Below are 13729 nucleotides of genomic sequence, written 5' to 3' on the forward strand. Positions count from 1 at the left end.
CTTCTTGCCACTTGATCTTCCTGCTCACTACAACACAAGAGTTTAGATTACTCTTGTTCTGATGCCCAGCAGAGCAGACCTGACAGACATTTAAAGATTGTTAATGTAAGTTGATCACAATTAGCTAATGATACCACTAATTCAAACTATTTTCTTTGTGGACACTTTTCCGTGGACATTTCTGTTGTGGTGTACCTCTATATGCGCCTAAAGAATAAAAATGTGAGTAAATGTTTAGCTATATTATTGAATTAGTTCTCCCTTCCAAAACTTAAGTTTTGATCACTAAAATGTTATAATAATGCTTTATCTAGTGTTCCTGCGGCACTTCTCTTTTAACACCTGATGATTTGGCAAGGGACAATAGCATTTTAGAGCTTAAAATTGTGATTCATTGCTTTATTACATTAAAGCACAATTTTTACCTGGTACCATGAAAAAATATATTGAGTTCTTTGGAAATAAGCACAGAAAAAAGCTTAGGAAAATTTAAGGGTTAAGAGGAACAATGGTATCGACTCAGTGTCTGGGCTGGATGTTTGTAGTTATGCTTATGGAATGAGTCTTTTAATTATATCCAGAGATGATACTGAAAGCGCATGGAAGATAAAGTCTGTTTTCCTAGCTTTTTTTTATGAATGGCATTCCTAACAATGTTTTCCATGACCTTTCCCTGACCTACAACTAGTTATCAAATTTGAAAGTATGTTTCCAAATGTGCTTGTTAAAAATCTGGCTGGCTCTGATTCCACTGAGTACTATGGTAATAGCATAAGGGGGCTAAGAACTTCCTCTTTTTAAGTTATACAAGTCTTTTTAATTAAAAATGATTTTTACAGAGCCATTGTTCTTTTTGTTGTAGTGCTTACCATTGTATTTATCTCCGAGTAACACGTGAAGTGCATTGGGGAATACTGCGTGCTAACATTGCACTGTCACCCTGGAAAATGAGGATACCAGTACCTGCAGTATTATTAGGAAATTCTAGTTAATTTCTAGCTTTGCTGAAAATATTTTCTTTTTCCAAGTTTATATTTTGCCTTATTCCAAGTCTTACACAACACTTGAGTTGAGAACTGGGGGAGAAGAAACCATGTTTTTTGTGATTGATTTATTAAAATCCATTACACCTATTAAGAAATGTTTAGTCTAATTGTGCATGCTTGCTAAGGCACTCATAATACTCAGTTAAAGTCGGAGTCTAAAACTTCCTATGAAAACTTTCACTGAGTAATTCAGAATTTTCTATAGAGAGAATCCAAATTAGCATTACTTAGACAAAGTCTGTTTAAAAAAAAAAATAGTGATAGGTTGGTATCATTCCTTCATATAACAAGATAAAATATCTTTTTTCTTAGGACAAGACTATTTGCTTGTCTAGTAAAATTTAACCAAATTTAGATTGCCCGGCAAAAGCTTGAACTAAAGTGCTTAACTCCTATGTTTAAAAAAAAAAAAAAAATCCAAATACCTCCCAAACAAGCTTAATTTCTGTTAATGGAATATAAATAACAAAAAGTATTGCTTTTTATTGCTGTATACTGAATTTTTGCAAATAGATGTTTTCGTGTCGATGAAAATGTAAGAGCAAGATGCTGTATCTGCTTACTATAGTAATTGGAAGAAACTGGAAAGTAAGCAGCTGCTCCTCACTAAAACTCTTAGGAAATCATGGTAGGTTTTCTTCTTGCTAAGTGGCCTATATAGAAGTAGATTTTACATATTCATAATATAATACCATGTTCCAGCCACGTAAGAATCATAATGTATAAATTGTGTATGTAACATCGTTTTCTGGGGCTTACTAGTACTGTCCTATTTGTGAAGGGATACTAAGCTTGCTCACAGCAATGTGGATTAAGTATGTTTGGTCTAATGATGGGAACAGGTAACTGGAAAATACTCCTCAGTTTTGTTCCCAGATCTGCTGCTTGCATAGTCTTAAAGTTCTTAAAGCTCTTGGAATACTAGTTTATAAAAACAAGTAGGTTACATATATGAAAACTTGCATTTTTTAAACACTATCTACCTCCTGCTTAGTGTTTTCAAGTGTATAAGTGCAAAGCAGTGGCTTTGGTTTATCTGAAGAGCTTTATCCCCTATGAATCAATTCTAGGAAATGGAATATCCTGCTTTTAAGAGTTAATTAAAAGAAAAAATAGAATAAGCATCCAGGCATAAAAGTAAAAGCAGCTTTAGTCAGCAGTCTGACAGATAAAGACAAGAGAGACTGTCAAGTCCTGACTTCAGGATTCGTAGCTTTTCTCACAAGTTGATGGACGTCTGACAGTAGATCAGAGTAGAGAAATGCTCCTTCCGTTTTTATGGATATTTGAGGTATTGCTTCTATATTGCCTCCATTTGAGCATCTTGCAGTACTTTGCAAATACAAGTGAATCATACATCAACATGCTATGACAGAGGAAAGTATTATTATTGGTACTTCACAGCTGGGGAAAGTGAAACATTGAAAAATTACTTCTGTGTTATTGCATAGTACATTTGTAGCAGAACTGAAAGGTGGGCCTAGAATTTTTGGCTTCTAATACTGACTAAGCTTTTTTGCGTTGCTTGTTTCCAGAGCAGTTAAATTTGGTTTCATTTGTAAGTATGTATTAAGAAAACAATATAGTGAAACGTCAAAAACACTTTTCCTGTCTGTAAAATGATGGTCATTTTGTTAAAAAAAAAAAAAAAAAAAGAAAAGAAAAGAAAAAAAAAAAACTGGGGAGAAGCATGAGGATAGAGGGAACTGCTTGAGCTGCTGGTGTCTTAAAAGTGCTGATGATCCTTTTGCATACTGAGAGAAACTGGACTTTCTGGTTCTGTTTTGTAAGTTATATTGGATTCAGGATGGCATATGAAACCTAGCTCTGGTGATACTAAATTGTGTTGGTAGTCTTCTATTAAAATCAAATTAGCAAATTTAATTTGTAATTTAATTGTAATTGATATTGAGACTACTAGTTAGTGTCAAAATACTTCCTTAAACTACTTGTTATTTTATGTAAAGTAACAAGTATCATAGGTGTCAGTGGCTCTAGTTAAATGCAAATTGGTGGATCAAGTAGCTGAACATTAAGGGAATACATTTTGAAGTTTTGATCTGCCAGCTTGTGGCCAACTAAAGTTAATTTATGTTTCACTTATTATATGAGGGCTAATCTTTGTTCTTTGTTGATCTTCCATGGCAAGTTTTGTACTATAGATTTAGGCAACACATTCTAAATCAGATGTTTAATAATTTTTATTCGTTCACATTTATAAAGAACTCTGGAAGGTACTAGTTCCTATTGGAGAGAATGCCATTGGACCGTCATCACTTGAGACATTTTAAGTGAGAGTATTATTCTTGAGTGCTTGTATGTATGTGTACAGACATAACCACAGTTTTACACATTGAAAATAAGTTGAAAGAAGGAATCAAGTAGCCCCCTTAGACTGGGTCAAGGTTTTTTCAGGGCTGTTGTACCTCTTACTACACAACGGAAGGTATGGGAAAAGGTGTTAAAGGTTTACTGGCAAATAGTATCTGAAGGGAGGATGTCAAGGGGATGGGGCCAAACTCTTTTCAGTTGTCCCGTGTGACAGGCCAAGAGGCAACGGGCAGAAATTGAAGCACAGGAAGTTTCATCTGACCGTGAGGGGGAATTTCTTCCCTGTGAGAGTGACGGAGCCCTGGAACAGGTTGCCCAGAGAGGTTGTGGAGTCTCCTTCTCTGGAGATCTTCAAGGCCTGCCTGGATGCAACCCTGTCTACCATGCTCTAGGTGACCCTGCTGGGCTGGGAGGTTGGACTAGGTGATCTCCAGAGGTCCCTTCCAACCTTACCGATTCTATGAAATACTTTTTGGTCTTAAGCCTTGAGCTGCAGGAGGGAGAACATCACAGGATGTTTGGTGTGTACCATGATTTCCTGACCCAGAAAGTAGTTCTTGATGATTTTAAATCTATCTTTGGATGACTTGTTGATTAAAAGGACCAATTTCTTGCTTTTACTGTTCTGTTGTCAGAGAACATCCCTGCAAATCGTTGACATGCCAGGTGCCAGTCCAGTTTTAAGTTTGTTTGGACAGAATTTCGTAGTCTTGATTTAGGTGATCAAGGGTAAGCAACAACTGGGAGACACTGTTCTTAAGTCATCTGTTTGAGGTGAGGGGAAAAAAAGGTTCTATATCAAAAAATATTTAATCCCCCAAAATAAGACCCAGAAAAAACAGTTTTGAGGAGACTAACATGGCTTTGTGCACTCCATACTTTCTTGTATAGCATATTGTTTCTTTAAAAGCTTTTATTACAGCCTGAACTGATACCAGTAGATTCTGTAGTGACAGTTTAGCCCCACAGTCTTGAGGTGTAGATAGTGATTACCTGTTCAGAGCTGTGAGGTATTGCGTTTGGGTGAGGTGTTGTATTTGTGAATGTCAACAGAGCAAATAAGGTCTGCAGCATTTGTTGATTGGAGAGCCAATCTAAATTATGTAAGACCTGACACTGTACCTTGTTACAGAATACTTTCTTAATACAACTGCTGCTAATAAATCCCTCACTTCAAAGAGCAGTACACAGATCAATTTAAATTGAATAGTGAACAGTGGTTTTTTTTTGTTTGTTTGTTTTTCTGTGCTGAAAGACACTATAATTATGAAAGAGCAGCCGTGTGCTTTTGGAGAAACTGTTATTCATACTGGATACCTTGTAAGAAATGACTGAATGTGTGATAATATATCTGAGAAGGGCAGTAATCTTTGAGAAATACAGGGTATTAAATTAATGGCTTGAAGCAAATTTTGAGTTTGACTTTAAACTATTCGGGCATTTATTGGAAACTGGTGCAGGTTTAACAGTAGTTGTAAAGCTGAGTGTCATCATGCATTTTAGAATTACTGCATAATTGAACTTTATTGGCAGGGATTTAGTAGCAGAAAAAATGACATGCAAGAATGACTTGTCTTCTCTAATTAATCGAATTTGCCAAAGATGTGCTCCTTCATTGAAAATAGTTGCTTGTGTTATTACAGTAATATTTCCAGTACCACACCTGCTGTTATTTTTTTTGCATAAAAGACCTTCTTTTCCTTATGTTGTTGGTAGACTTACTCCAGCAATAAGCTGCTGGTATCCTTAGCATGACTGTAATGATAATACACTTATTTGGAGGAGCCATGCATACAGTTAAGAAGATGCATTACTTCAGTATCTCTTTATGAATTTCCTTAGTAGTCCTGACTCTTCAAATCACTTAAAAGAATGAAGTGAACAAAGCTCGACTATCCTTAAATGTAGTTGGGGAGGCAGACCAAGAGCTGACGTTTTTCAGCGACAGCTGAACCTCTGCACTGCTATTAGACTGAACGCCTCAAAGACTAGTGTTAATAATGGATATTTTTATTTAACATGGACACCTTTCCCTAAGGGATGGAGGAACTGTGGGTCAGGTAGTATAAACTTGTTGAAATGTCACATTCATTTTCTGTTAGTCTAGGCTGAACTGAATTCCAGGACCTAGCTATTAGATGTTTATATTGCACCCAGTCTTTGTTTTTCAGACTAATTATTGTATCCTATACTGTTACCATAAAGACTTTCTGTATGAAGTATTTATAAAGTGTGTGTGGGGGGGGGTCCAGTCTACAAGAGATGGGTTTGTATTCTGGATAGGTGTTTTCTACAGAAGTCCTATACTTAATTGTTGCTTGCTTTATCACTGCAACAGGTTATTTCCTAGACAACCTTTGCTTTTAAATACTTTCAGTGTCTTTCAGCAGTATTAAATTAACTTAAACCTTCAAATGTCACTTCTTCAAAAGCTGACAAGATGTGATTTACTGGACATAGATGATGCTAGAATTGTGTGCATGGTACTGGATTGTACAAATTCAGCTTTGGAAGTTGATATCTAGGTTTCTTTAGGGAAGTACAGCTTTTGATAATGACGAACTTGGGACTAAGTGATTAGCAGAGGGTTGTGGGAGGGTGGCACATTGTTTTCCAAACAATGACATGTTTTCATTTCTGAATACTATTTTCCACCACACTTCTATAAATATTAATGCTGATGTTCAGAACAGATTATTAAAAGCAGATGCTGCGTGCTGTGGTCACCTGCACCAGTGAGTTTTATAGGGTAGACCCTATACAATTGATGTTTTTGACTTAATATTTTTGAATCATTAGAAAAGTGAAGATGAAGTGTTTACTTTTTTAATAAACAGCTCTAATTTTTCAAATGGCAAGTGCAGTGAAAAAAACAGAAGCACACTTCTCTGCGTGGATTGATATTATTCTTTGCATACAATTTCTTCTTGAATTTATTTGATTTCTCTTGGTTTATTCCTTTGTACTTGTTCCACTCACTTTCCCGACACAGGTTTTTTTATCGCACTTGAATGTGCTTCCTGCTTGTCCTTCTTGCTTGCGTGTTCTGGCTTCTCTCCTTAGGGGATATTGCTGCTATCGGTGCACTTCTGTTTTCTTGTTTCTCTGACAGTTGCTCCCAATTTCTGCCAGTTCTGATCCAAACAGCCTGCCCTTTATCCTGCTTAACTTCTGCCTGTTAAGAAGGCAGAGAAAAACTAGGACACATGAACTCTTTATGCATGGGGCAGCTAGCCTCTGTGCGACATTAAAGAAATTAAAGAAAAGAAATAGATGACTTGTCTACCCAGTCTTCTTTTTCATGTGGCACTAGTGAAACAGTTGCCTCATATGGCACTTAATAAAAAACGTGGGGCTAATTTTGTGTTCTGTCTGTGCACAGAAATAGCTGATGTTCAGTGGCACTAACAAGGAAATTGGTAAAGCTGAACTGCTTCTGCTTCCTTTTTTCCATGTCTGCCTCCCAGAATACTTTCCAGAAACTCATTTTGACTACAGAAGAAGGACAATTGTAGTCCGCTTGTCAACTATATTTAAGATTTAAATTTTTCTTTGGACAATTAGCTAGTAAGAAAAACACCCTGATGTGCTGGATTAGTTTTGTGGGGTTTTTTTTCTTAATGTGATGGGATGAGAGGACGATCAAATTGGTGTCTCTTAAAATAAACTGTTCCATGCTTTACAGCAACTGCTGAACAGAGGATTAATATGCAGAGTTCCGTGAGGATGAGAGTTTATGCTCTCTACAGTCCCACAGGGACTAGAAGCAGTTATCACTTGATTCTAGGATCTGTTATGTTAAGGAAAAGGATTTGCCATTTAAATAGGTGATTAGTTTGCAGTTAGTCATGTAAACATAGTAGTTATCACCTACAGGAAATATATAAAGGTATGTAATCCCTTCAATTGAAATTGAATTATCAAATTTTACTTTGAAAAGCCCAAGCAACCTCAGGGTTGTTGAAGATTTGATATGCTTGTTACAGGCATAGCCTTCCTTTCCAAAGCTACTGAACCCCTTAAAGTGTCTAGGAAAGATAAAAATTGCTTGACTCGAACATCTCTTTATTCACAGAAAAATGATGAAAACGGGAATTGCTCTGGTGAAGGTATTGAGTTTCCAACGACCAACTTATATGAATTGGAGAGCAGAGTTTTAACAGATCATTGGTCCATACCGTATAAGCGGGAAGAGTCTTTAGGCAAGTGCCTAATTGCATCCACCTACCTAGCAAGACTAGGTAAGTTCTATTTCTACTCATGTAAAAATTATCTGTTCAGAAGATTTTATTGGCAGTTTAGTGGGCAGTTACGGCTTTCATATCTATTTCACGGGGTGCTGAGTAAACAACTGTAAAATGGTTGTGTCTCTGTAAGTGGCTAACAGTGAACTATACCTGATGCTATAAAAAGACTGTCAATCTCATTTTCTAAAGTTATTTATATAAGCTTTTTCTAAAAAGTGGAGCACATATTTCTTTATGTTCTTATGATTGTAGGAATTACTGTTTTTCAGAACTGAATTGGAGCTTAGAGCTTTTTTTCTTTTGGCTGTGCAAGTTATTAGTAAAAACAGACAGTCATCTAAATTCATACTGGACCAAGATTGTATAACTGGTTGTTTTTTTCCTAGTAAAATGCTTATACTGCATTAGACTAGAATTTGATTTTTCTGTATTCAGTGCTTTGGCTGGAGTTAACTGTATTGTGAAGACATCATGCCCACTCTTGGGATAATGATTACAAGGTAGCTTTTGCATCATGTCTCATGGCAGACTAAAAGGAGGTTATAATCCATTTGAAGAATGGAAGTTGTTAGGTTTATAAAGAAAAAAGCAAACCAAAGCCCCCTGTGTTTTGTGTTCTCAAGGTTGTATGTAGGTTTGGTTTTGGTGGATGGTGTGAAGCATGAGAAATGATTTGACGTTAGTATAAGTTATAGATTTTTGAAGGGAGAAATATTTATAGTGCTAATCATGCTTGAACAAGTTGTAAAAGGTGGAACATTTGGAAATGGCTTATTTATGAAAGGCAAGTTATTTTCACTGGCACTTCCATAGCTGAAAAAGTATTAATGCTAGTTTTGCATGGACAATAGGACTTTTAATGATGATGTTGGTTGATGTTCTCAAAAACTTAAAAACAAGCTCCCTGAAGTAATCTTAAAACATATACTGCCTTTCCTTTCTGTAAAGGTCTTTCTGATTCTGATGAGAATTGCAAGAGGTTTATGGACAGATGCATGCCTGAAGCATTTAAAAAGGTAAGTAGGTAACAGTGCATCAAGTCAGTGTTTGTATATGAGTTGCTTGTGGTGGGAATAGTTTATATTATGTTCCAGACTAATATATGCTTGAGAAACTGTGGTAACCAGGGAGTATATTGTTAGATTTTTTTTTAATCAAACTCTTAAGTCCCAGTTCTGTAACTGCCACAGACAGGGAAATCACTTTTTTGTTGTTTGTTTATTATCAAGAGTTCTATTCCAGTTATTAGAACCTAAAGGCGGGTGTAAAGATCCTTAGATACAGCCATTAATGGCAGATTTCCTTTGACTCTCTTCTTTTTATTCCTTCTTTGGAAGGTTGCTAAGTTCTGTCATGTCTCTTTTCATCTGTTTAGAGTTTGCCTTCCCCTCAGTGCTTAATGCCTTACATGTCTCTGTGGTTGTTCTTGTCTGGGTTATTATGAGTTTTCATTACAGAGACCTCCAAAAGAACTTGCTTCCCACTATTCTATCCGTTTTGGCTTCTCGCTTGTAGGACAATGTGTGTAAACAGATGCATGCGCTTTTTAAAAAGAACTCTAAATACAAGCCTATTTAAAGAGAAAAAACATCTCTTGTTCCTTTTGGCTTTTAGAGTAACAACCACGCGTATGAGGCTTTCAAATCACTTGGTATTTTTTGCACATTAAATAGTGTGGATTAGTCCTCTAGAAAGAGAGTCTGTAGAAATCTAAGTTTAGAATGTGCTGACTTACTGAAATGTTTACAAGTCAGTTATTGAGCCTAATATATTATTTCTTAAAATAGTACAAAAGTAATTGTATTTGAAATGTGAACCTTTTTAACTGTAAAGACTTGCTAAAGATCAGGCACAACTAGCAATAACTAAATTATGTTTGTAGGTAGAAACTTAATGTTCTCTTTAAATTTGGTCTAATATAGTTCAAAGAACACATTTCAGTAGGTGTGAAAGCGGTATTAAATACATCTCTCCATAGTACGCTCTCTTTGGTTTCTTTGTTTGCTAACAGAAAACTGCTCAAAAAATTAATTCAGTGCAGCTTTATGACACACCAGTTTGAAGATACAACAATTGTGTGCTCATTCTGCAAACAATTGCATAGTATCTAACAATATACTCCCTGGTTACCACAGTTTCTCAAGCATATATTAGTTGCATATTGGTTGTGCCTTGCAAAAGTTACAGTCTTAATAGCTAGTGAAAGTGGAAAACAGTTTGCTTTGTTGCTACACCTTATTTGTCATAAATTGTGATTTAAGGTGGTCTTCAATGAAATAAATTTAATTAACTCTTAAACTGTTAGGGCAGGAAAAGTATCTAATATAACACACCAGGCAGTGATTATTTTACTCTAAGGAAACATTTGCTGGGATTGATGTTTCTCTTGTTTTATGTGATTGTGCTCAAGGTTCAATAAATACTCTTTTTTCTTCCTTTTTTTATTTTTTTGGCAGCTGTTGACATCCAGTGCTGTTCACAAGTGGGGGACTGAAATCCATGAAGGAATCTACAACATGCTCATGCTGCTAGTAGACTTGGTTGCCGAAAGAGTAAAACAAGATCCTATTCCTGTGGGCTTGCTTGGTGTACTTACAATGGTATTTGTCTCTCTGATGCAGTTTCTAGTAATAAGAGGATTTTTAACTCAGAAATCTGGTTAAGTAATATGGAAGATAAGGGTATATTAGTTTCAGTGAACATCCTCAAAATGTAAAAGTTTCTAGAAGTAACTGTCATGAATTATACTCAATGGTTTTGTATGCAGTATTTACGTGGTAGATGTAGTATTTGGCATCTAATATTCACATCTTTGCTGCTTTTTGTAACTATTTAAGTCATAATGTGTAGACTTAAAATCTGCAGTTCTGGTTTGCTATAGATATTCAACATCCAGTGTCCAACTCTTAAAGGGGTGAACTAGATCTTTTAAAAGTATTTCATATCTGTCACTTTCTGTTCATTTTTGAAACCTGATACTTTAAGTTCATCTTCCCCTTTACTTGAATTTCTGGATCACATGGATATTGAATATTGTCTATAAAGAATTATTTATCTTCAGAGTGCTTTATACAGTAAGAATTGAGAGGCAGGAGAATAGGTCATCTGTTAAATGTTTACTTTTTGCTAGATCTTTAACTGTCAACCAGAGGAATGTTCAAGTGAAAAAGTTGAATATTATCCTTAAAAGTTTTGAGACTGTGGCATAAGCCGTACTTTTCATTACCATGGGCTTTCTTTCAAGGCATTTAACCCTGACAATGAATATCACTTCAAGAATCGAATGAAGGTATGCCAGAGAAATTGGGCAGAAGTCTTTGGGGAAGGGAACATGCATGCTGTCTCACCCATATCCACTTTTCAGAAGGTAAGTGTTGCCATGCCCTAAAGCCTATTTTTAGGGCAGATGTATGCCTCAGAAAAGTGTTTTTTTTCTTTTTTTTCTTTTTTTTTGGGGGGGGAGGCGGATAATAAGCATTTGTGACTCAGGAAAGCTTAAATTCGTCATCCAGAATTACAGTGAATAGCTCTTGAGTGTATGTTGAACTTTAGAAATTAATTTTCTTCTCTGAAATTGTTGTCTCAGTTCTCTATTCCTAGACTTATAAATTGGTGTATTTTCTATCTAAAATTTCACAAAGATCATAACAGGTAGATCTGTTTCATCTGAGGACTGCATCTGTTTTGCTGTTGAGTATGAAATGACCAAGATAGCTCCAAGTGTATAAGTATCCCCTGGCTGTACTGACTTTTGTTAATAGCGCTAGTGGAGAATTCATGCTTTTCTGATTCCTCAGGGTAAGATAGGATATCTTCAGCTTAAACACACTGTTAAGGAGATGTTTTTGAGGTTTGCACTGCCTTGTCGCATTTGTTCCAGATGGGTGGGTTTTAAAAAGGAGCTTCACTGTTGTTGGTCTGTCCTTCAAGAAACAAGTTGTGGCTGTAGAAATGAAGTTCTGTGTCTGCTGCTTTGGGACAGGCTTTTTAGTAATGCTTCACACTAATGTGCTATCAATATAGTTGCTTGAGGTTTGGCAGCCACCACGAGTACTGTTGCCACAGCCCATGGTCAGCGATGTCAAGCAGAGTCCAAAAGAGGATGATGCTAATGAGAACCTCCCAGAGCTGCAGCTGCACACGTTGTAAAGGAGTTGTTATAAACACGTTGCTGTTTTCTTTGACGTAATAGTGCATGCATTTAGGATGTGGGTTCATGAACTGAATGCATGTATCCAAATCTCCTTTTCAGAAGACAAAAGTTTGGCACAAAGGCTTGATATTGCAGCTACTAATTTGTTAATGTTTTAATTGTTCAGGAACCTCATGGGTGGCTGGTGGATCTGGTAAACAGGGTAGGTAAATGTATACTAAGCAGAATTCTTACTTGAATTAATCTCTTGAGAGATAATAATTTTCCTTTCTCTCTCCCCTTGTTTTTCCCCTCTCTTTCCTCAGAGAGCGACAGTCACAGGATGTAGTTTGTTTTTAATCATGCTCCCTACGTATAATGAAAGGGCCTTGCCAAATCCGTTTTTTCAGGAGATTGCTACCTTCTCCCTTGATCACCTTTACACTAATGAGATAGCTAGCAGTAAAGGAAGTCCAGAGCTCAGTTTAGACTGCAGTGATGTTCCACAGTGAAATATTCCAGGCCACTCAGCTGTCACTTCATGTGGATCTAGCTTTCTTCCCCATACCCATTTTTACCAGAGACAGAATTTCTAGCTTGTTTTTCAAACTAGTACCCAAGTATAATGCATTGTATTCCCTAGTGTGCTGCTGAATTCTCATGAAAATACAAAAGTCATGTTGAATGTGATGTTCTACAGTAAAGGATACTTGCTGGCAGCCCAGGAACTCTTAATGAAATATTTGATGTAAAAGCATATTTAAAAGATGAAATACTGTAGTTCAGTGATGTAATACTGATCTTTTTTTTTTTTTATTTCAGTTTGCAGAATTGGGTGGATTTTCAGCAATTCAGTCAAAACTCAATTCAGAAGATATTGAACTTGGGGTACGTTCATCTTCTGTCTGTCACCTGATTTTTCTTCACTTCTGTAATATCCTTTGTGAAGAGTCAGTAGTGTCCCTTTCGACAGTGCTCTTAACTTTTGCTTTGGTACCAGAGCAATATCCCCAGAGAAAGCTGGAGGAGTGCTATTAGACTAGAAGTGAGATGAGGTTGTGCCTGGGAGCTGTGCATAGGAGCTGTGACTAAGGAGCTCTACATGAATTTTAGAGACTTTACAGAAAGGAGGAGGAGTTAGTGTACCTTTACAGCTGACATCCAACCTTCCGGTTAGATGTAAATAAGTATGGTGTTACTGTATAGTCACCAGTATATCCTTGGGATTTTTTGTTTACTCCAGCTGTAGCTGCATTTAGGTGTAAGCAAAGTAATTTATAGCGCTTTGAAAAAAGTGTGGAATTGTTTGGGAAAAAAAATTCTTAGGAAGCCAGACAGTGTCTAATCCTAAGGAACTTTTCAAGAGCTGTGTTAACTGACTAATTTAACAGTTTTAAGCTAATTTTTGATGACAAAGTGTATCTTGTTTTTTAGCTTCCTAAGCTATATTCAGGAGACTTTTCATTTTCTTTCAAGTTTTGGAGAACAAGAAGGTTAAAGTAAAGCCATGTCACTTAGGATCAGTCGCTAATCTGTTTGTTTTCAATGAACTGCCATTTGGAGGGAATTCAACTTCTTTTGTTACAGTATATTGATGTTTTCCACTTCATGAGAGAAGCTCGTATATGAGCATAACAGAATAAGGAAACTCGATTTAAATCTTGATACTGTAATAGAAACTTTGACTTTCCTTGATGACTAATAACTTCTTGCTTAGGAGGAAGGTTTTGTTCAGCATCACTTAACTTGGGCCTTTGATTGCAGTGGTGCACACTCAATTTTATAGTCCTTTACCTTTTATGAGGAGGAAGCCAATTTTGGTATGCTGTATTGGCAAATGAAAGTCTTCAAACTCTTAGTATCCTGAAAATAGATATCATTTGAAAATGATGCACTGAAGAAATCTTGATGCTTACGTGACATATTTACAAATACTTCCGTGTGTTTAATGCTTCAGGAAAGAAATTCACCAT

General features: G+C 36.3%; 1 protein-coding gene across 2 annotated transcripts in view; it reads left to right on the forward strand.

Moving 5' to 3' along the window:
• The window catches only part of USP24 (ubiquitin specific peptidase 24), a 71251-nt gene that overhangs the window by 5424 nt on the left and 52098 nt on the right, over positions 1–13729 (forward strand). For both annotated transcript variants that reach the window (XM_062580985.1, XM_062580986.1), the window contains exons 2-7: positions 7453–7618; positions 8573–8640; positions 10081–10224; positions 10869–10991; positions 11944–11979; positions 12579–12644. In XM_062580985.1, the coding sequence (XP_062436969.1) occupies positions 7453–7618; positions 8573–8640; positions 10081–10224; positions 10869–10991; positions 11944–11979; positions 12579–12644 (603 nt within the window). The remainder of the gene's footprint in view (positions 1–7452; positions 7619–8572; positions 8641–10080; positions 10225–10868; positions 10992–11943; positions 11980–12578; positions 12645–13729) is intronic.

This window comes from Rhea pennata, chromosome 8 (genome assembly GCF_028389875.1).
Source record: "Rhea pennata isolate bPtePen1 chromosome 8, bPtePen1.pri, whole genome shotgun sequence".
Taxonomy (NCBI): Eukaryota; Metazoa; Chordata; class Aves; order Rheiformes; family Rheidae; genus Rhea; species Rhea pennata.